General features: G+C 38.4%; 1 protein-coding gene across 4 annotated transcripts; it reads right to left on the reverse strand.

Annotated features, from left to right (window-relative positions):
• Positions 1-1454: 1454 nt before the first annotated feature.
• On the reverse strand, positions 1455-15088 carry WSB1 (WD repeat and SOCS box containing 1). 4 transcript variants are annotated; one of them, XR_004421334.1, is made up of 9 exons: positions 14751-15088; positions 10364-10532; positions 9136-9404; positions 7839-7970; positions 6645-6745; positions 4207-5755; positions 3585-3698; positions 2469-2576; positions 1455-2203 (listed from the first exon to the last, which is right to left on the reverse strand). XR_004421334.1 is itself a non-coding variant. In XM_033090608.1 (9 exons), the coding sequence occupies exons 1-9, from the start codon at positions 14788-14790 to the stop codon at positions 2044-2046; spliced, it is 1266 nt and encodes a 421-aa protein (XP_032946499.1). In that variant the 5' UTR covers positions 14791-15085; the 3' UTR covers positions 1455-2043. The 4 variants fall into 4 exon arrangements, 3 of the variants coding, with proteins under 3 accessions (XP_032946499.1, XP_032946501.1, XP_032946500.1); XM_033090608.1 differs by having other exon boundaries at positions 4207-4379; positions 14751-15085; XM_033090609.1 differs by lacking the exons at positions 1455-2203; positions 2469-2576; positions 3585-3698 and having other exon boundaries at positions 4361-5755; positions 14751-15086.
• Positions 15089-17321: the final 2233 nt, after the last annotated feature.

Below are 17321 nucleotides of genomic sequence, written 5' to 3' on the forward strand. Positions count from 1 at the left end.
AGCTAGAATCTGACCTGTTAGTAATCCAACCATGCCTTCCCCCCTTCCCTTGCTTTGGTCACTCAGGCTAAGTATTGGCATCCTGTTATTACCCTATTCCCAATAGACTAATGGAAAATGTAAGCGTGTTTCTACTTGACTCACATTCTGCAATCTCCCTTTCGTCTTGGAACTATGGTTTTCACAGGAAGAAGTAGCAAGCAATTCTGGCCTTCTCAGAGAATGTATCATCCAAAAATGTTATTTTTACTTGGTAGGATAAGTTGGTTGGAGAGTAATTTAATGGTGTGAAGAGTAAGTAACATACCTTATTTTAAAATTATAAAGCAGGTATACTACAAAATAAAATGCAGAAAAATCACAACAGGTTTAAAGATAAGATGCTTCTGTGCTTCTTTTTGTAAAATATAGGTGATTCTCAAGAAGTAACTTTGGCAAATTTTCCGCTGGCTTTCAAATTTGTAAGAACTTCCAAATAATTTCTTAGTGGAAACAAATCTTCCAGAGCACACACAGCTAATAAAAGTTTTCCCTTTTTCTTAGGCCTCCTTAAAGAGCCCACATCACTAGATTTTTTTTTTTATGGCTACTTTAACCAGATAGCTTTACTCTAAATCTGTTAGTTCCCCTAAAAGGTCGTATTTTTCTTTGCTCAGTAGTTATTTTCCTTTGTTCTGGAGTTTTAAAAGTCAGCAGTATTGCAACAGTTCACCCAGGACAAACCAATGTAGAAGTTGAATCCACAAAGTATTAACTCTAAAGCATTCCCCTGGACTTGTGCTATTTCTTCATTATCTTCCTTTTCTCTCTTTTTTTTAAGGCGAGCACAGCTCACAGTGGCCCATGAGGGGATCGAATCGGCAACCTTGGTGTTATCAGCACCACGCGCTAACCAGCTGAGCTAACCGGCCACCACTCTTCATTACCTTTCTTGCTTTTAATTTGCTTATGGTGCTCCATCAATCTTACAATGGAGACAGACAAAAAGCCAAAAAGCATTAAAATTTCCAACATATTTAAGAAACTCTGCAGAAGACAGTGTTTTTTTTTTTACAAGTCTTTAATTAAAAAAACTCAACAAAAATATATAATCAAGCATTTTACATAATGCATACATTCTAATATCTGCAGGTAAGATAAATAACAGAAGGCAAAAGCAGGTATACTGTATTGCTTCTCTTTGGCAAGTCACCAATATTATCCCCTGCAGAAACAGGATACATGTGTAAAAAAAAAAAGGCAAAATACCATGGTCTTAAAATAATTATCCCTTAATACAAACAACAAAATATTTAGTAATAATACAGTAGATGGATTTTCAAATTGACTGAAATTTGTAATACTTTATACCACAGGGGTTAAAGTAGCAAGCTGCTTTCCAAAATTAAGGCCTGGAGCAGTAGTTCTAGGGAAAAACAAAAAGACAACCTTTTTCTAGTTATACCCTGGCTCTGTTTTTAATTTAATAATGTCACATTCAGACTCTACCTCTCAGATGTTATTCCTAAGGAAAACAAAATCCTTTCCCTATATAAAAATTGTGTTGTCTGATGCTCCCCCCGCCCCCCAAAACGCACATTTTGTATGAGGCAATTCAGTTTTAAGTCAATATTTACCATCTAAACTCAGTGTCCCAGAATAAAAAAAAATTCTTTCCACTTTACAGCAAAGATACATATTGTGGCTCTATTGAAGCAATATATACATGTTGGAACTGAAACTTAGAAAACATGTTGGAACTAAAACTTAGAAAAGCAGAAGGGTCTATTCAACACATAGCTTATACCTAAATATGTACATGTATGTATGTTTTCACAGTTAGGTTTTTAAAAAAAAAATTTACATTTGATATGTTCAGGAATATTTCTCCTATACTCTATAAATAATATTGTAAAAGCTCAACTGATCAAAATGCAGTACAAGAATGTATCAAATTAAATAAATTTTCTAAACCTTGAAAAACAGATTCTTGAAGTCAGTAAAGCTTGAGGTTTGTGTGAAGTGTGCTCTGTCAGTCCCTACCACTAGGGAAGGCAGAGTCCTCTAAATACGATAGGAGAGAAACTCCAGTACTTTAGAAGGAATCGGCAGCTCCTGGACTTCTTGGGTGGGCATCACTCTCCGGATTGACATGCGACATAAATGTTGAAGGCTAGGGATCTGCCTTGGAGTGGCCCAAAAATACACACTTCCATCATGGGTCCTATTCAGAAACCAAGAAATTCACAAGGTCAGTTACCCAAGTACATGTATTTCAACATGTAACAGCTCAAACTAACATCCAACGTTGTGTATTAGAGTCATAAACTGTACATTAAAACCTAATTTTCTTAACCAATGATCTCTATGACAAAGTAATAGTATTATAAAAAGTGCTTGTGGAAGATTTACTAACAATAAATACTGGCTGCTTTGACTAAAAGCCACCTTAAATTGTCACTTAAAAAACCCAAGAAAAATCTATTTACCCAGCAGCTAAAACACTGCCATCAGTAGAAAAGGCACAGCAAAGACCATTGCTCAAAGATGCAACTTGCACTGGATAATCCTCATCAATTCTCCAGAATCTCACCATCCTGGAAAGGAAATAAATTGTCCAGTAAGTATCTAGTGGGACATTTACGGTAGAAACAACTTTTAAAATTGAGAAAGAAATGCCACTGTGCTCTGAGGCACAAAACACATACACATACGAATCACTGCAGCAAGCAATTACTGTATAAAGTACGTACTTTATAGTCTGTACCAATTGGTAACTTGGATCAACTAACACTTAAGAGACTATAATGCACGTCTGTCTCACCCTTCCTAGTTCAGATATATATTCACAACCAAAGCTTTCTCCTTACTTTTTTACACTTAAAACCCAATCACTTCTGATCTGTTTTGCTCTCTTTCCAAGACATTTATGAAGCCTTTTCATCTAAGTGTGTGTAGGAATAGCAAAGAACTGACATTCAGAATTGATCTGAGTAAAAGGAAAAACAATGATTTCTGGCAAATAAAAAAGAATTCTCCCTGTACATTTGCTAACATTCTAGAAAGATGATAACGAGTTGCTTTCTGAATTACTGTGACCAAATTTCTTAACGCTATATGATTCACAATGTGTGATAAAAGCATGAGAAAATGGAATGGCTACATCTTGTTTCTGCTTCTTACCAATAACCAACACATCTCACTCGTGGCATTTCATCTTGTAGTCTCAAATGCAGAAGGTACAAATTATTTTTTACTATTTATTCCATTTTGCAAATGTCCTTTTGCTTCAACTTTTGTTAAGATATTACTGAAAACAATTTGAGCTAGGCTAAAAGCTAATGAAAAATCTACCCAGTTTGCCTAAACTAGTTAACAAAGAACACAGGGAATGGCATACATTATCTTTAGTTTACATGGATACTGTTCAATTCAATAGTCTTTAAGACACACCAACGTCTTGTCTAGGGAGACAGAAAACTGCAGAAAGTTTTGTTTTTTTTTTTTTTTTTTTTTTTTTTTAGTCTTAAGAATGTTTTCATTAAGTAGGTGAAAGGAAATCTTTAAAAGACAATAATAGGTCAAATTGTAATTCACATACTTACTTATCATCGGCAAGGCTTGCAATATGCAGTCCATCATGACTAAAAGATACAGATCGTACCCATCGGTCATTTGCTCCTCCAGCAAATATTGGAGTAGGCGGGGGAAAAAGGTGCCTGAGGTCAAAATACATGTTTTCAGTGGAAATGAGAGCTCAAGAAACAGAACCATCCAGGTACAAAGTACATCTGTCTTTGAGTAATGTTTAAAGTGGCCTTAATAAACACAACTAACAAGACTTAAGAGCCGATATATCCAAATTGTATCAAAGGGACCTGAAACGTATTACTAATCTCTTTTTTACGTGGGTTAAGACACTAAAATTAAGTCCAACTCTACTTTTAACTATTTTTCCCAACGTGAAACTCTAAATGTAATTACCACTTCTACAGTCATGTACTGTTAAATAGCAAGATCTGTATCAAGAGAGCCCAATTTATTTTTAGAATTTATACCTAAAGCTTTACATTATTCAAGGGCTTAAATTATACTGAAATTTTAAATTACAATAGACTGCAATTTTACGTTTTACATGTTACGTTTCTCCCTAATCATTCATGTAATTTTTTAAAAGCTATACAAATAGCGAGAGATGAATTACAGACTAAAATAATTCATGCTCACCCAAATTCCATCAGAATGTCTCCAGTATGTGGATCCCAGATATATACTCGAGTATCATAAGATGCAGTAGCCAGTAATGCTCCATCAGGAGAAAAGTCACAAGCTACAACATCATGGTGATGTCCTTCTAGTTTCCGTATCATGGTATATTTATCCATATTCCAAAGGAAAACCTGCAATAAAAAGGCAAATGTTATAGTTTCTTTCAGATACACACAGGACAAAATGGCACATCTTAAACTAAAACTGCTAAATTTAATTCAGATTATATTAAATTAAACATTATAAATTACAAATAATTAAAAGAATATGCTCAGTGTCATAGTCAGATTAAAATCAGTCTTTAAGTTAATTAAAGTAGACATGCAAATTCTATTTCAAATGTTTCTGTTAAATGTTAATTAAAAAATAAGCCTAAACATTAAAAAGGCAGTGCAATTTAACCACAAGTTACACTGAAATCCATTTATTCCAAAAACTAATTAACTAAAATATACAGATATAAATAGGGTTAAGTACTACAAACCCCCTATTTTTTTTTTCCAGAAACTACCAAATTTTTAAAAAATATACAGACAGATAATGTAAGGTTAACAAATTGTTACTCCATTGGCATCTCCCTTTGAGATAATCACTTGTTTACAAAAGGCTTGGGTCACCAACGTGAGCCTAGGAAGAGAAACAGATACTGCAAGCAAAGAGAATTTTCACAGCCAAATGAAATTTCTTTGGCAAACAACAAGGATGTTAAACCACATTACGAAATGAAAATGCTAATTTACGAAAATAATACAATTAACAACAACATTTCTGTGAATCAAGATTTGCTAGTCTTATTTTTCCCAAACTGACCACAATCATTACTTATTTTAAATATAAAACATTTAAATTACTGTAGTACAAGTTCACATATAGTTTTAGATTCTAAAATCAGTAATTAGACTGTGCAGAATAGCTTTAAGTAAGATTCTAATGTTTACTGCAGTCTGTTATATTAAATGTGAGCTTGGAAGTTTGTAACAATCCTAGTAAGACAACCTCTCCTCCTCTTGGGAGAAAGCAATCCTTTTGGCTACATTTTTTTTCTGCACAGATACAATATATTACTTCCAAAGAAAAATAAATACAAATTTTAAATCGGATCAGACTTAGGAATCTCTAGCATCTCAAAGAATTCCAAAAAATAGTACAGAGAAACCATCTGAAAGTCAATTATATTACATTAAATTGGTTTCACTTGTCAGACTCCCAATTCCATCAGATTGGAAGATCAATTTACTTGGAGGAGTCAGTGGGTTCCACTGTGGGGGAAATTATTTTAAAAAAAGAAAAAAAGAAAGAAAGAAAAGCAGAAAGTGGACATCGACCAGCACCTGTGTACGTACAGTACACCTTGCAGCCGAATGCAAGGTTACTTCATCCTATGGTAAAGGTCGCCCCCAGCCCGGTAGCCAGAGATGCCACTCTTTCTGCCCAGCTAACACCATTGTGCGCCTGTGTGCGAGTGGTGCCAGCATAACCTCAATCACACCAATATTGCTGCCACCACCTGTGACAGGGAAAGCAAGAAGCATATGGAAAACACACAGCCTAAAATAGCAATGTCAACATCTAGCTTTGTTCTTCTTATGATTTTTAAAGAACTGAATATTTTTTTCTAAACTTCCAACATTTGCAACTATCATTTTAACATACTTCTTGGCTAAATAAAATGCATTTTAACCACCCCCCACCCCCACCCCATTATTTCACAGTGTATTGTGATCATCACATGTATTTGGACTTCAACCACTTTCATAAATATCTGAAGCTAGTAAGATCTCTTTAACCATACTAACTCAGAGCTGGTAGACAACTAAAAGAGTTCATCAATAAGCACAGCCCTCTTAAGAATCACTTCATGCTTGATCTGTCTACAGGTATGCTATGCCTGTTGGCGTAAGGCAGACCATATCAAATTTTTTCTATAATTCACGCTAGGACATACATGAGTGCTATTTTTATTCTTATTAGGTTTTTAAGTTACTTTTTTTCAGTTAAATGTCCAGGACCAGCTGGGACTCAAAACTTTTTAAACAGCAAACTGGACCAAAAAAAAAAAAAAAATAGAACAACAGAGAAGAAAATTATTAGCAAGGGAATGTCTTAACATTTGGACTAGATCTCTTGTATAGCACATAAACTTCCTAGATCTTAGAAAAAATAAATTTGACACATCCCTTATTTTATGAATATTATCTCTAACTAAAAGCAATCCAATTTCTCACTTCACAATCAATAACTATATTTCCCTCATGCAAATTCTTCCCCATCACGAAATAAAACATTTAAGATATTCATGACACCGAGCAAATCTTAATAGGTTACTTAGATTTCAAATGATTATGCACACATTATAATCCAATTCACAATAAATGTACAAGAACTTTGACACATACTGCTTTACTGGCTCCCACTGAACACAGCATGGAAGAGTCAGGAGAGAATGCACAGCTGTATACCCAGTTCTGATGGCCCCTCAATACTTTCATCATGTTTCCTGAACAAAAAGAAATACCTGTGTTAACCCTAGAATCAATCCACTTCAAATGAGGATCAATCAAAAACGGCAGAATTACAAACTTGTATAGCAGTGATTTACCTATAACAGGGGTTGGCAATATACACCAGTTGCTCATTTTTGTAACTACAGTTTTACTGGAACCCAATCACGGCTGTTTGTTTATGCTGTGCAGAGATAACATGGTCCATAAACCTAAAATATTTGCGATGTGGCCCTTCTACTGACTGTTCACTTATAGAAGATAGAATTCTTTTAGTCTAATCCCTTTATTCAACAAATGAAGGAACTGAACTGGAACACCAAAAGGTTCAGACTTGATTAGCTTCAAAATGCTTTTTCAACCTTCTTCCTTTTTGATAACTATATTCCACTCCAAAGTCCCTGTGTTTTATATCCAAAGCACACAATTGTGGCTAAGTATCTTTTAACTCTTAGTTTTACATGTATGTACTTACTAAATACCTACCACATGCCAGGCAGTGAGGATATAGCTGTGAATAAGACAAAGTCCCTACTCTCTTGGAGCTTACATTTTCCTGAGTTTACGTTCTTAAAACATATGCACACAGCCGAAAATACGTTGAGAAAGCAAGCATATTTGATATGCAAAAGAATATAAAAATTTAATTAACAAACTGTTTTAACTGTTGGGGTCCCTTCACCCCTCAACAGCTGCGCAATCAGAGAACTGATAAAATGCAGAGGTCTCTCATGGTTTGGAAATACTAACGTATTATTTTATTAGGCAACGGTTACTACCCATCAGCTGGAACAATTCTCCAAATCTGAGGGGTCTGCTTCCTACAACTTTCAGTTTAAGCTACCTTACCCCTAAGCAAGCCTGTCGACCTCCAGCTTGAGGCTGTTAGAGAACATGCAGCTCTTATTATTCTGGGTCGTATTTATGGTTTTGTTTGATCTATACAAGCAAAGGGACCAAAGGACTAAACAGAGAAAAGGAAACTTTGATCAGACACTACTTTTAAAGTTAAATGCCCCAGGTGAACCCAATACCTCTCAGTAGCAATATCAAGAAACTAATCTTTTTCAGTCTGGAAAAAAGACATACCATCATCTTTCAGGTCCCACACTCTCAGAGTTTTGTCTCTCGAAGCTGACACTAGGATCAAGCTTCCATCTGGAGCAAAAGTTAAATCTCTGACCACTTCAGTATGATCTACCAAGTTAAGGAGGAGTTTTCCTAAATGCAATGGAAGGGGAAGAGAACACAATGTTAATAATTTTTATCAGCTTCTTTTTTATAATGTTCCTCACCACTAAAAAAAAATAAAAAAAAAAATGAATAGAAATACTTGGGCACCTCCTCAGCTTATCAAGTGTAAAATGACTTATTAGTGCTTCTACTATTACCTTTAAAGATTCACTATTTACACTATTTTAAAATGAATTATTTCCAGGATAACAAGCCTATATTTATTAGAAAAAATCAAAAGGGAATTCCTGAAACGTACACAAACTCCTGCATCAAGTTAATTTAGTATTAAAAAAACCTACAATATTATCAGTTTTAAATCTTTGTGCAGTATGATTTTAAAATATAAAATCACAATTTTCCTTTTCTTTTCCTTGGCTTTGGACGACTAATGGACTGCCAAACTCCCCCAAAGATGCATGTTACCCTGCAACCTAAAGTTTCAAACCTAACCTTAGTGAAAAAAATGTACTTTATTCATCTAATATTGTAAGAGTACTGTTTTCTGTGAAAATCTATATGCGGATCTTAAATTCTTTCCAAGAATCCAATCAAATTTAACGACTCATTATTCCCACTCAATGTTAGTATCACTTGCTGTGTTCTAATTTACATACTGTCTTAACGCTCATTTAAAAAAATCCTTCAATTTTTTGAGTACATACCATCAGCCAGAAACGGTTTTAGGTAGTGAACAACACATTTACTTTTAAATGCCCCCAAAATGTAACTTCTAATCCTATTTAAACTTTAGATAAAATGTCACTAAAACCTTCCAAAGGTTAGATAATGATTGTTGAAAACCAAATTAGCCTTGAAACCCGCTACCAGTAACTGAAAACTACGTAATAAAATACCTTGCTATTTGAGTCATAAACTAAATTGCTAGTTGTAAGTGATAATTAAACATTCCTTAGACAAGCGCTTCCTGCTGTAATAGTCTCTGAAGAGTGATCAAGCAGTGTAAACTCTACTACCCTAAATTAAAACCATAGCTGAAGATGCTCTTCAGGCCAATTATAAAGACACATTCATAGCACCCATTCTTGCTTTTCAGTGAAGTTAAAACCTTCAATCATATATCCTACTGACTACGAGCAGTACCCTACATCATAAAACAATCAAGTCTGCTGTTAAAACTATGACTCCATACCTGTATATGCATCCCATATTTTGATACGCCCATTGTTTAACCCCGTGGCAAGGAGTAGTTGATCCTGTCCAAATTTGAATCGATGCCATTCTATATTTACACAGCGGCTCTGTTTTTCTGGAACTGAAGATCCAAATGCAAGACTCCAGACTATATCACCACAGTCTATAATATGTTCACGAGGCTTATTTTTCTGAGTACCATCACTATTTTGTCTTGGCAATCTCAAACTGCTTGAATTAGTGATATTCTTGGTGCCATGCAAGAGACTGGTGGGGGAAAGGAGCAGATTGAGATCTAGTTATTATTACTGTAGATTCCTGTGGATATGAAATGTTAAATGTTTGTTAAAACAACATCAATATTAAAGTGATACTAAATAACAATAAAGTCTTATAAATGGGAAGGGGAAAAGTTGCTATTAGCTATGAGGACATGACCAAATAAATTCAGATCAAAAGATATTCTCAGTGGCTGAAAAAGAGAGTAAGTGCAACAATAAAATAATTTATAATTTGTTTCAAAATATTCCTCAAAACCACTATTTCAATTAGGACTCCTTTAATTAACCTGAAGTATAAACAAAAACAAGCAAAAAACAAAACTCAAGAACTTAAGATATTGTGAAGCTGACACCAGAAAATTATCTTCAAAAATTCCCATAAAAATCAATCCCATCCAATCAATCCCATAAAAATCCCATACTTTCTAGACCTCAAGTAATGTGTAATAAGGACATTAATAAATATACCCACAAAGATAAAACAGATACAAAAAGCAGGGAAAGATTAAATTTAGCATGATGCATTTTAGAAAAACTTTCAACAAATATTCAAACTCAATTGAACCCAAGTAAGTACATAAAAATTAATTACATGATCTATGCACCACTGTTATCTAATAAAATGTTGTAAAGTCCAAAAAGTGTGACATAACACAGGTCACCTGACCTGACACAACACAATACATACAATACACCAAGGCACAATTAATCTGCCTTTTAATACACAGAAACACTTACAAAAGTATCTGAGAAAGTGTTCTATAATGTATAAGGCCAGACAACTCTTCCCACAAATTTTCCAATAATATATTCAGCTTTTGATAAAACCCATTTATAACAATCTAGAAAGGAAAAACTTAAATATCAAAATCTTTTGACATTTATTCCACACAGACAAAACAGGAAATTCTACAGATACAAAATACAAAAAAAGAAGAGTCTTACAAGTTCTTAAGGCACTGGGACCACGGAACAAGCTTTACTGTACGATGTCCTTGGGACCAAGCAAAGTACGAACCATCTGGAGCAAAAGCAACAGTCCAATTTTCACGACCACATTTCTTGTCAAAAGGAGCTGCTGGCGCTAAAAGTTCACCTATAGTACGTGATCTCACTAAAAGGAAAAATAAAAATACAGGATATAATATATAAACAGCAATGAATCTGCGACTGCTTCCTTATTACTTTGGGACTCACTCAACTCTATTGAGTAATTTCTAAAGAAGAAATTAAAATAGACAATTCCATACAAGTTTCACCAAGAGTACTTAAATTTAGCACTCATAATAAAAGCTGGTATATTAACAGAGTGTACAGAGAATTTTTTCTCTGTTTAACAAGCGTGAACAAGTTCCTGCTGTACATGTATGCATGCAAACTCAACTGAAATTTCCTCCATTCTGGGAAAGGATCTTCTTTATAAGTGGATCACCAATGCTGTCTTGGGTTGGTCTTGATTTTAAAATTTTGCTGTTTTTCCCTTTTAGTTATAAACTATTGTCAAGTTTAGCTTCCCTCATCTATTTTGTGGTCAGTTATCTGATTATTGCTAGCGTATTTTCATGTTTTTGGCTTAAACTTTCTAACACCTAAACTTCGATAGTCTATGTATTGCAGTTCAGATAAGAACCACTTATACTCCCATTGCTAGGGCAGATGTATATACACAAACCCTCAAAATGTACTCGTTCAGTGACACTTCCAGACTCGATGTGTGCTCCATCAACAGCTAGTATTGCACCTGGCATATAACAGATGCTCAGTAAATAGTTATTGAACAAATATGAAAGCACGTGTATAAGCTCCCATTCTTAAATATTTCATTGCCCAATTCTTTTTGTTTTATTGGGGAATATTAGGGGAGTGTGCTTCTCCAGGGCCCATCAGCTCCGCTCCAAGTCCAGTCGCTGTTCTCAATCTTTAGTTGCAGGGGGCGCAGCCCACCATCCCATGCGGGAATTGAACTGGCAACCTTGTTGTTCAGAGCTCGTGCTCCAACCAACTGAGCCATCCGGCCGCCCTCATTACCCAATTCTTTGATACATTAATAAATAAGCTATGGTTTAAAAAGTTAACAGAGCTGAGACCTATTTTTTTATGATATTCATAAATATGAATATCTAATAAGGCTCATTCTAATTTGGTGTAACTGAGATTATCAGAAATTTTCCTTTTGATAACTCAAAATCTCCTTGTCACTCCACCCACGTAGTCCTGATTCTGACCTAAGAGAATAAGCGTAATCCTGCTCTCACATGACATTCATACGAGCATATTGAAGATGGCCATGACATCATCAACTAAATGTTTTCACAAGCTGAAATCTCTAGTCCTTTCAATCATTCCTTAGATTACATGGTTTCCAGTCCATCCCCCATCTTACCGTCATCATACTTTTCCGGATAAACTCCAGTCAGTAATGGCCCTCAAAAAAGTGGCACCCAGAACTAAACACAATACTTCAGGTGCAGCTTAATCAAAACAGCAGAACCCCCCACCTAGCTCCACCTCACTTATATTAATGCAGCATACGGTGACACTGGTATTAATACTGGTAGTAACATGACTTTCTTCATACTAAGTTTACAAACCAGTGACCCTCATATGCCTGCATAATGAGTTTTTAAATATACAAATCATTTTTGAAAAGGCTTGCTGCTCTGTGTTTCCTTACACTCTAAGCCCACAGTCTTATATGGTCATTTCACTAGGGGACTAGGTGTCTGGCCCCTGAACTTGCAACCCCTGCTTCAATCTTTTTTTTTTTTTAAACTTGGGTCCCTGTTTAACTACATCTATCTTTTAAATCCACGAATTTTAGGAGGGAAAAAAAAATCAAAGCTCTCAAATAAGGGAAGCAACTTTTAAAATTCAACTGAAAAATGCAGGCTGATTTAAATAATAAAGACCACAAAATTATACGCTAATTTATTCTCAAATATAAATTTGAGAAATGGGGCCACTATTAAAAAAAACTCCAAATAAATACTGTTACAAGTATTGTATTAATAACTACCTTGTGCTTCTTTGCTTGTTAACAGGAATATCAAATGATCTCATTTTAATCAAATGGATTTAAGCACTCATTTAAATACTTACTGGTACAATATTATAAACTAGCACAAGGTTTATAATGACGTGCTTTGAAAAAATATTTTTTTTGCAAGTTAAATCTTTGCCACATTACCTGCAACTGTTTAATGTTAGTATTTTAAGAAATGTTAAGATTTCAAGACCTTGTATAAGTGAAAGGCTGCCTGCCACAGAAACTCGGCCGTAGATACAACACTCCATTATTAACGTCTGTACAGTAGAAACACATCATCTGAGTCACTGCTGAACCAAGCAAACCAGATTTAGCTCCTTCTTCACATTCCTCCCTGCAATTTCATAACCAGAAAGGGAGGATCTGCGACAGTGTCTTGTGAAAGAGGGCAGTAGCTCAAGGCAGTAACTCCCTCCCTTAAATTTCTTTAATTACTTATGAAATCTTATCTCTTCTCTTTCAGTATGTACTGGAGAAATCAAACAGCTATAACACCTAAGAAAGAAGGGAAAAAGTAAGTCCTTAGCGATGGATACAAAACTACACAGATGTTATTACTGTTTAACCTTGTATCCGAATGATACTTGAAAAAAAAGGTTAGAAAAGGCCAAGGCACTTGGCTAGTAACTACCATGTCTATGAAATAACACTGAGACCTAAATATGTGGAAAAAAAATTAAATTAAAAAGGCCGCTTAGTGGCTGGTTGTACCTTATTGCAGGTATGCTAAGAAGCTCCATCTTGAAGAGAGGACTGAAGTTTTCAAAAATGGTTCAACAAGATGAAGTAAAGACATAAATGAAAGGCAGATCACTCATCTGTGATACTGTGTAGTAGGGGTTAAAGGAAACCCCCACTGGACTGAGAATAAGAGCCTTTGAGTTCTATGCTCCACTTTAGGATGTACTTACTAGTCTTAGAGTTCAAAGAAAAACTGGACATGAATTTTGTTTTCTCTGTATGTTTAAAATAGTTCTTAAAACCAGGGTTCAAGTCCCTTCCTAACCTGCCATTCAACCTTATCCCCAAGAGACATAAACTCCAGAATTCTAAGATAGCTGTCTCTAGATAAAATGCACCCACGATACAGGATAGACGGGTTTAGGCTACTTCAGCTTCTCCCTTTCTCTATCAATACCTCCTCCATGTATTCAGTAAAGGCACACGTTTAGTTGAAGAACAGGGGAATGCAAAGGCTCTCTACTCTGCAGCCACCTCCAATTTTCATTTAACTAACACAGTAAGTTCAGTGTTGGGGTTTCTTTTTTGGGGGGATGGCAAATCTATTTTATTTTTTAAAAATATACTGTATATATATTTACATTGTATAGTACGATGACTTGCTAAGGTCAACGTTTACTAAGTACATCTATCTATCAATGCACAGCACTCCCAACTCCAAAAGCTGTTCCAGTTATTTTACCTTAAAGAGAGGATTTAAATAATAGGAGGTGCTTTTTAAACTGAGTCACTGAGTAGGTGGGCCTTGGCACACAACCTTCAAAATCTATTATTGCCCTGCGTGCAGCATGGCAGAGCTAGTCACTGAACCAGTTTCTAGCCCTTTCAGAGTCTGCTCTTCTTTACTACAGCTTCTCTTCTGTCAACTCCACCCAACCACTCCGCTTCCTCCCTGCGCCTCTGTGTATGAAAGATAATTCTGAGTCTCCTCCCCCGAACCACGGCCTTTCGGAACACCGTAGCATTTTTTAAAATATTGCCTTTTCCAGGCCGATGGCACCTCTTTGGGAGCCTTTCTTCTTAAAGAGTGGCGGGTGTACACGAGGACCCCTCCTTTCCTTGCAGCTCAGAACACACAAGTTTACTTCTTGTATCGTAAACTTAAAGAGTCCCTGAGACTTGCCCACGCCCCGGTCCACTCGGCGTCCCAGCCGCCGAGCCAAGAAGAATCCCAAGATAATGGCCCCGCGTGGACCTCCGAGGAGGCAACTCGGTCCTCAAGGGCTGAGTGTCTGCCCCGGGCCACAAAGTCACTGGGGCCCTCGCTACTGGGCGCTCAGGTTCCCCTCGACCCTACGATCTGCGCACTGCCGCCCCCGGAGCCAGGCGCACGGGAGGCGCTGCACCAGGGATGATCCCATTCACCCCTCGGCGACACCGACCCGCGGGGCCGCTTCCTTCCTGTTCGCTCCAGGGTTTGGCCCGGGCTCACCCGACTCCCCTCGGACTCGGACACGTTTCCTCTTGAGCCTCCCGCGGGGATTCCCAGCCTCTCCGGAGCCCCTGCGCGCCCCAGCACCCCTCACCCACCGTCCCATTCCTCACCGATCTCTTTCTCGTTGACCCTCGGAGGAAAGCTGGCCATCTATGGGGCACCGTCTGATTCCGGGGGCGCGATGCGGACGCAACGACAGAGAAGGGAGCGGCGAGTGCTGAGGGGCGTGACACGGGCTCGGTCCCTCCCGGTCCCAGGGACGGCTGGGAGGGGCGGGGGCGGTCGCGGCGACCTCTGCCGACTGCCCCGGGAAAGCTCTGGAAGGCCTCGGACCTAACTACGGAGTCAAACACAGACAATAGACCCTGGTCCCTGCCGCTCGCCTATGGACCAAGACGCTTCCTCCTACACTACCGACTGCAAACCAGACACTGGAGACAAAATGGCGGGCGGCGCGGATAATATCAGAGTGGCGGGGGCGGGGCCTCGTGACGTCACACCCTAGACTCCGCCTCCCGACGCTCGGGACGTGACGGCCTGGGCTCGGCGCCCCACCCTCCCGCCGGGTGCGCGCTGGCCTGGCAGGCGGGAGCCGACCCTGAACAGCAGGAAGAGCGGGGAGGCGGGGGCGAGGCGGAGCTACAGCCGGAGCTCGGCCGAGGCCGGAACCTGAGTGGGAACCCACTGTGCGTATCACTCGGTGTTGTTTTCCCGGACGGGGCCCCTAGCGTGGTGTTTATAAGTTGAAGTGCCTTTAAAAAAGCAGACCGGAAATTGTATAATACATATTAGCCCACAGCTTAAAGAGTGCTTGGAATGTAAACTAGCTGAACCGAAAAGAACAAAAAAGACACTTAAGCTGTTAACCCCAGCGTTCAGGTGCTGGGGAATCCGAGGTCGCACTGATGAAACAAAACGAGATAAGGGTGAATGAACTCTGCTATGCACCGCACGTCACGCAGCGATCATTCGGACGTGAGTCAGCCGGTTCTAGGAAGGACCGAGGTGACAGGGCGTGAGAAACGCGGAGCCTAGGCATGTGATGGCATCCCAGCCCCCCACGGGACCTCCCTGGGCTGCCTTTGTCTGGGCTGCCCCTGCAGCCGGGACTGCCTCCTGGATGCAGCGTGGCTGGTGGTCCGCGGTGCCCTGGCCTCTGGCTAAGGCTGACCCCACCAGGTCAGCTCAGAAGCGGCTCTTCCTGCACCCCAGGTCTAAGCCTCCAGGAGGCAGCTACTCACACAGTGGTCATGATACACGTATCAGTGTCTGCCAGAAGCCAAGTTGGTTCCCGTGTACAGGTGACAGGTTTGCATTTTAATGGGCCCTTTTGAATTCTCTAAAACTTGTTCCAAAGGAGGACTTCTAAGGCTGGGAATTTCAAATATGTGGCCGACAGGATGGAGAGGAGTTCCCTCGCCAAACGCTCCAGAGGCCTCAAATGACAATATGTAGGATGTCTACTTCACCTTTTTCCTTGCATGAGTGATAATTCTTAGAATAGTGAAATGTTTAATAGCAGATATAAGAACTCATCCCCCTTCTTCTTTTTTTTTAAAATCACTATGTTATGTCCAGTTCGCAATTTACTGACGACTTACTCTGTGCCAAGCACTGGAGCTAGTTGTTGAATATTTGGAGTAGAACAAAAGAAAACTTTTAATGAAGTCTTGTAGATCACAAATCACCATTTCTAATTTCTTTAACCAACTCTGTGAACTTGTATGATACCATACAAATTCATGGAAAATACCAGCTCTTGAGTGTCTGTGAATTATTTTGATGGCTTTTTCAAACAGTTGTTTAATTCCACTGTAGTTTATTCCTGCTAACCAACAGACTTCCTGATCATTTTCTCAACTGGCAAAGCATAATAGTGGAATGAAAAATAATTTGTGTACTCGTTAGTGATAATATCGAATATTTATTGGGTCCATGCTACATGCTAGGTACTGGGCCACATAAGTGCTTTTGTGGATGAACCCACTTAATACCCACAACAGTATGAGTAGGGTATGAATCAGTCAGGTTTTCTGGACACTCAGTAATTTGACAGCAGGCACAGAGCTACAAGTGGCGAAGTGCTAGATTTGCACTCAAACTTGTCTGTCTGCCTGGCCCTACTTCCATGCTTCCTTGTGTCTCCTAAATGAAACTTAGCTTGAAAAGCAAATATATACTTTGCATTTCAGGTCTATTTTTTTTATTTTAATGTTAAATCTGAATAGACGTTGTATCCCTTGCATAACCCATAAAGTTGGAGTTCTCCTGAGTTTTGTCCTTGGCCCACAGCTTTTTTCTGCTTCCACTCTCTCCCTAGGTTATGGCAACCTCTCTTTTGGGTTTAACTACCAGATGTGTGTGAGGACTCTCCAGTCCAGACCCGACTTCTCTCTTGAGTTTAACATTTGCATATTCAAATACTTAACAATAAAACTCAACCTGTCCAAACTGAGCACACCATCTTCTCTCCCAAAGCTGCTTCATCTTCTGTATTCCTTACATTAGTGACCATGTCCACCCAGTCAGTCACTCAAGCCAGAGGCTGGAGTATTCTGTGACTCCTCTCCTTCTCTCTCAACCCCACAAATCAACCAGTCCACAGCCCTGCCAGTGTTTTCTCGTAAGCCTGACCTCTCTGTTCCAGCTCTGCTGCCACCGTACGTAGTTCAAGATCTTGT

This window comes from Rhinolophus ferrumequinum, chromosome 21 (assembly GCF_004115265.2).
Source record: "Rhinolophus ferrumequinum isolate MPI-CBG mRhiFer1 chromosome 21, mRhiFer1_v1.p, whole genome shotgun sequence".
Lineage (NCBI taxonomy): Eukaryota > Metazoa > Chordata > Mammalia > Chiroptera > Rhinolophidae > Rhinolophus > Rhinolophus ferrumequinum.

What these genes read in the sequence shown, in the direction of transcription:
- WSB1 (XM_033090608.1), bottom strand. Translation starts at nt 14,790, where the DNA reads ATGGCCAGCTTTCCTCCGAGGGTCAACGAGAAAGAGATCG. An exon ending in GGTCAACGAGAAAGAGATCG is followed by an intron (nt 10,533 to 14,750) that starts GTGAGGAATGGG and finishes TTTTCCTTTTAG; the next exon opens with TGAGATCACGTACTATAGGT. An exon ending in CAGTGGGAGCCAGTAAAGCA is followed by an intron (nt 4,380 to 6,644) that starts GTATGTGTCAAA and finishes TTTTTATTGCAG; the next exon opens with GTTTTCCTTTGGAATATGGA.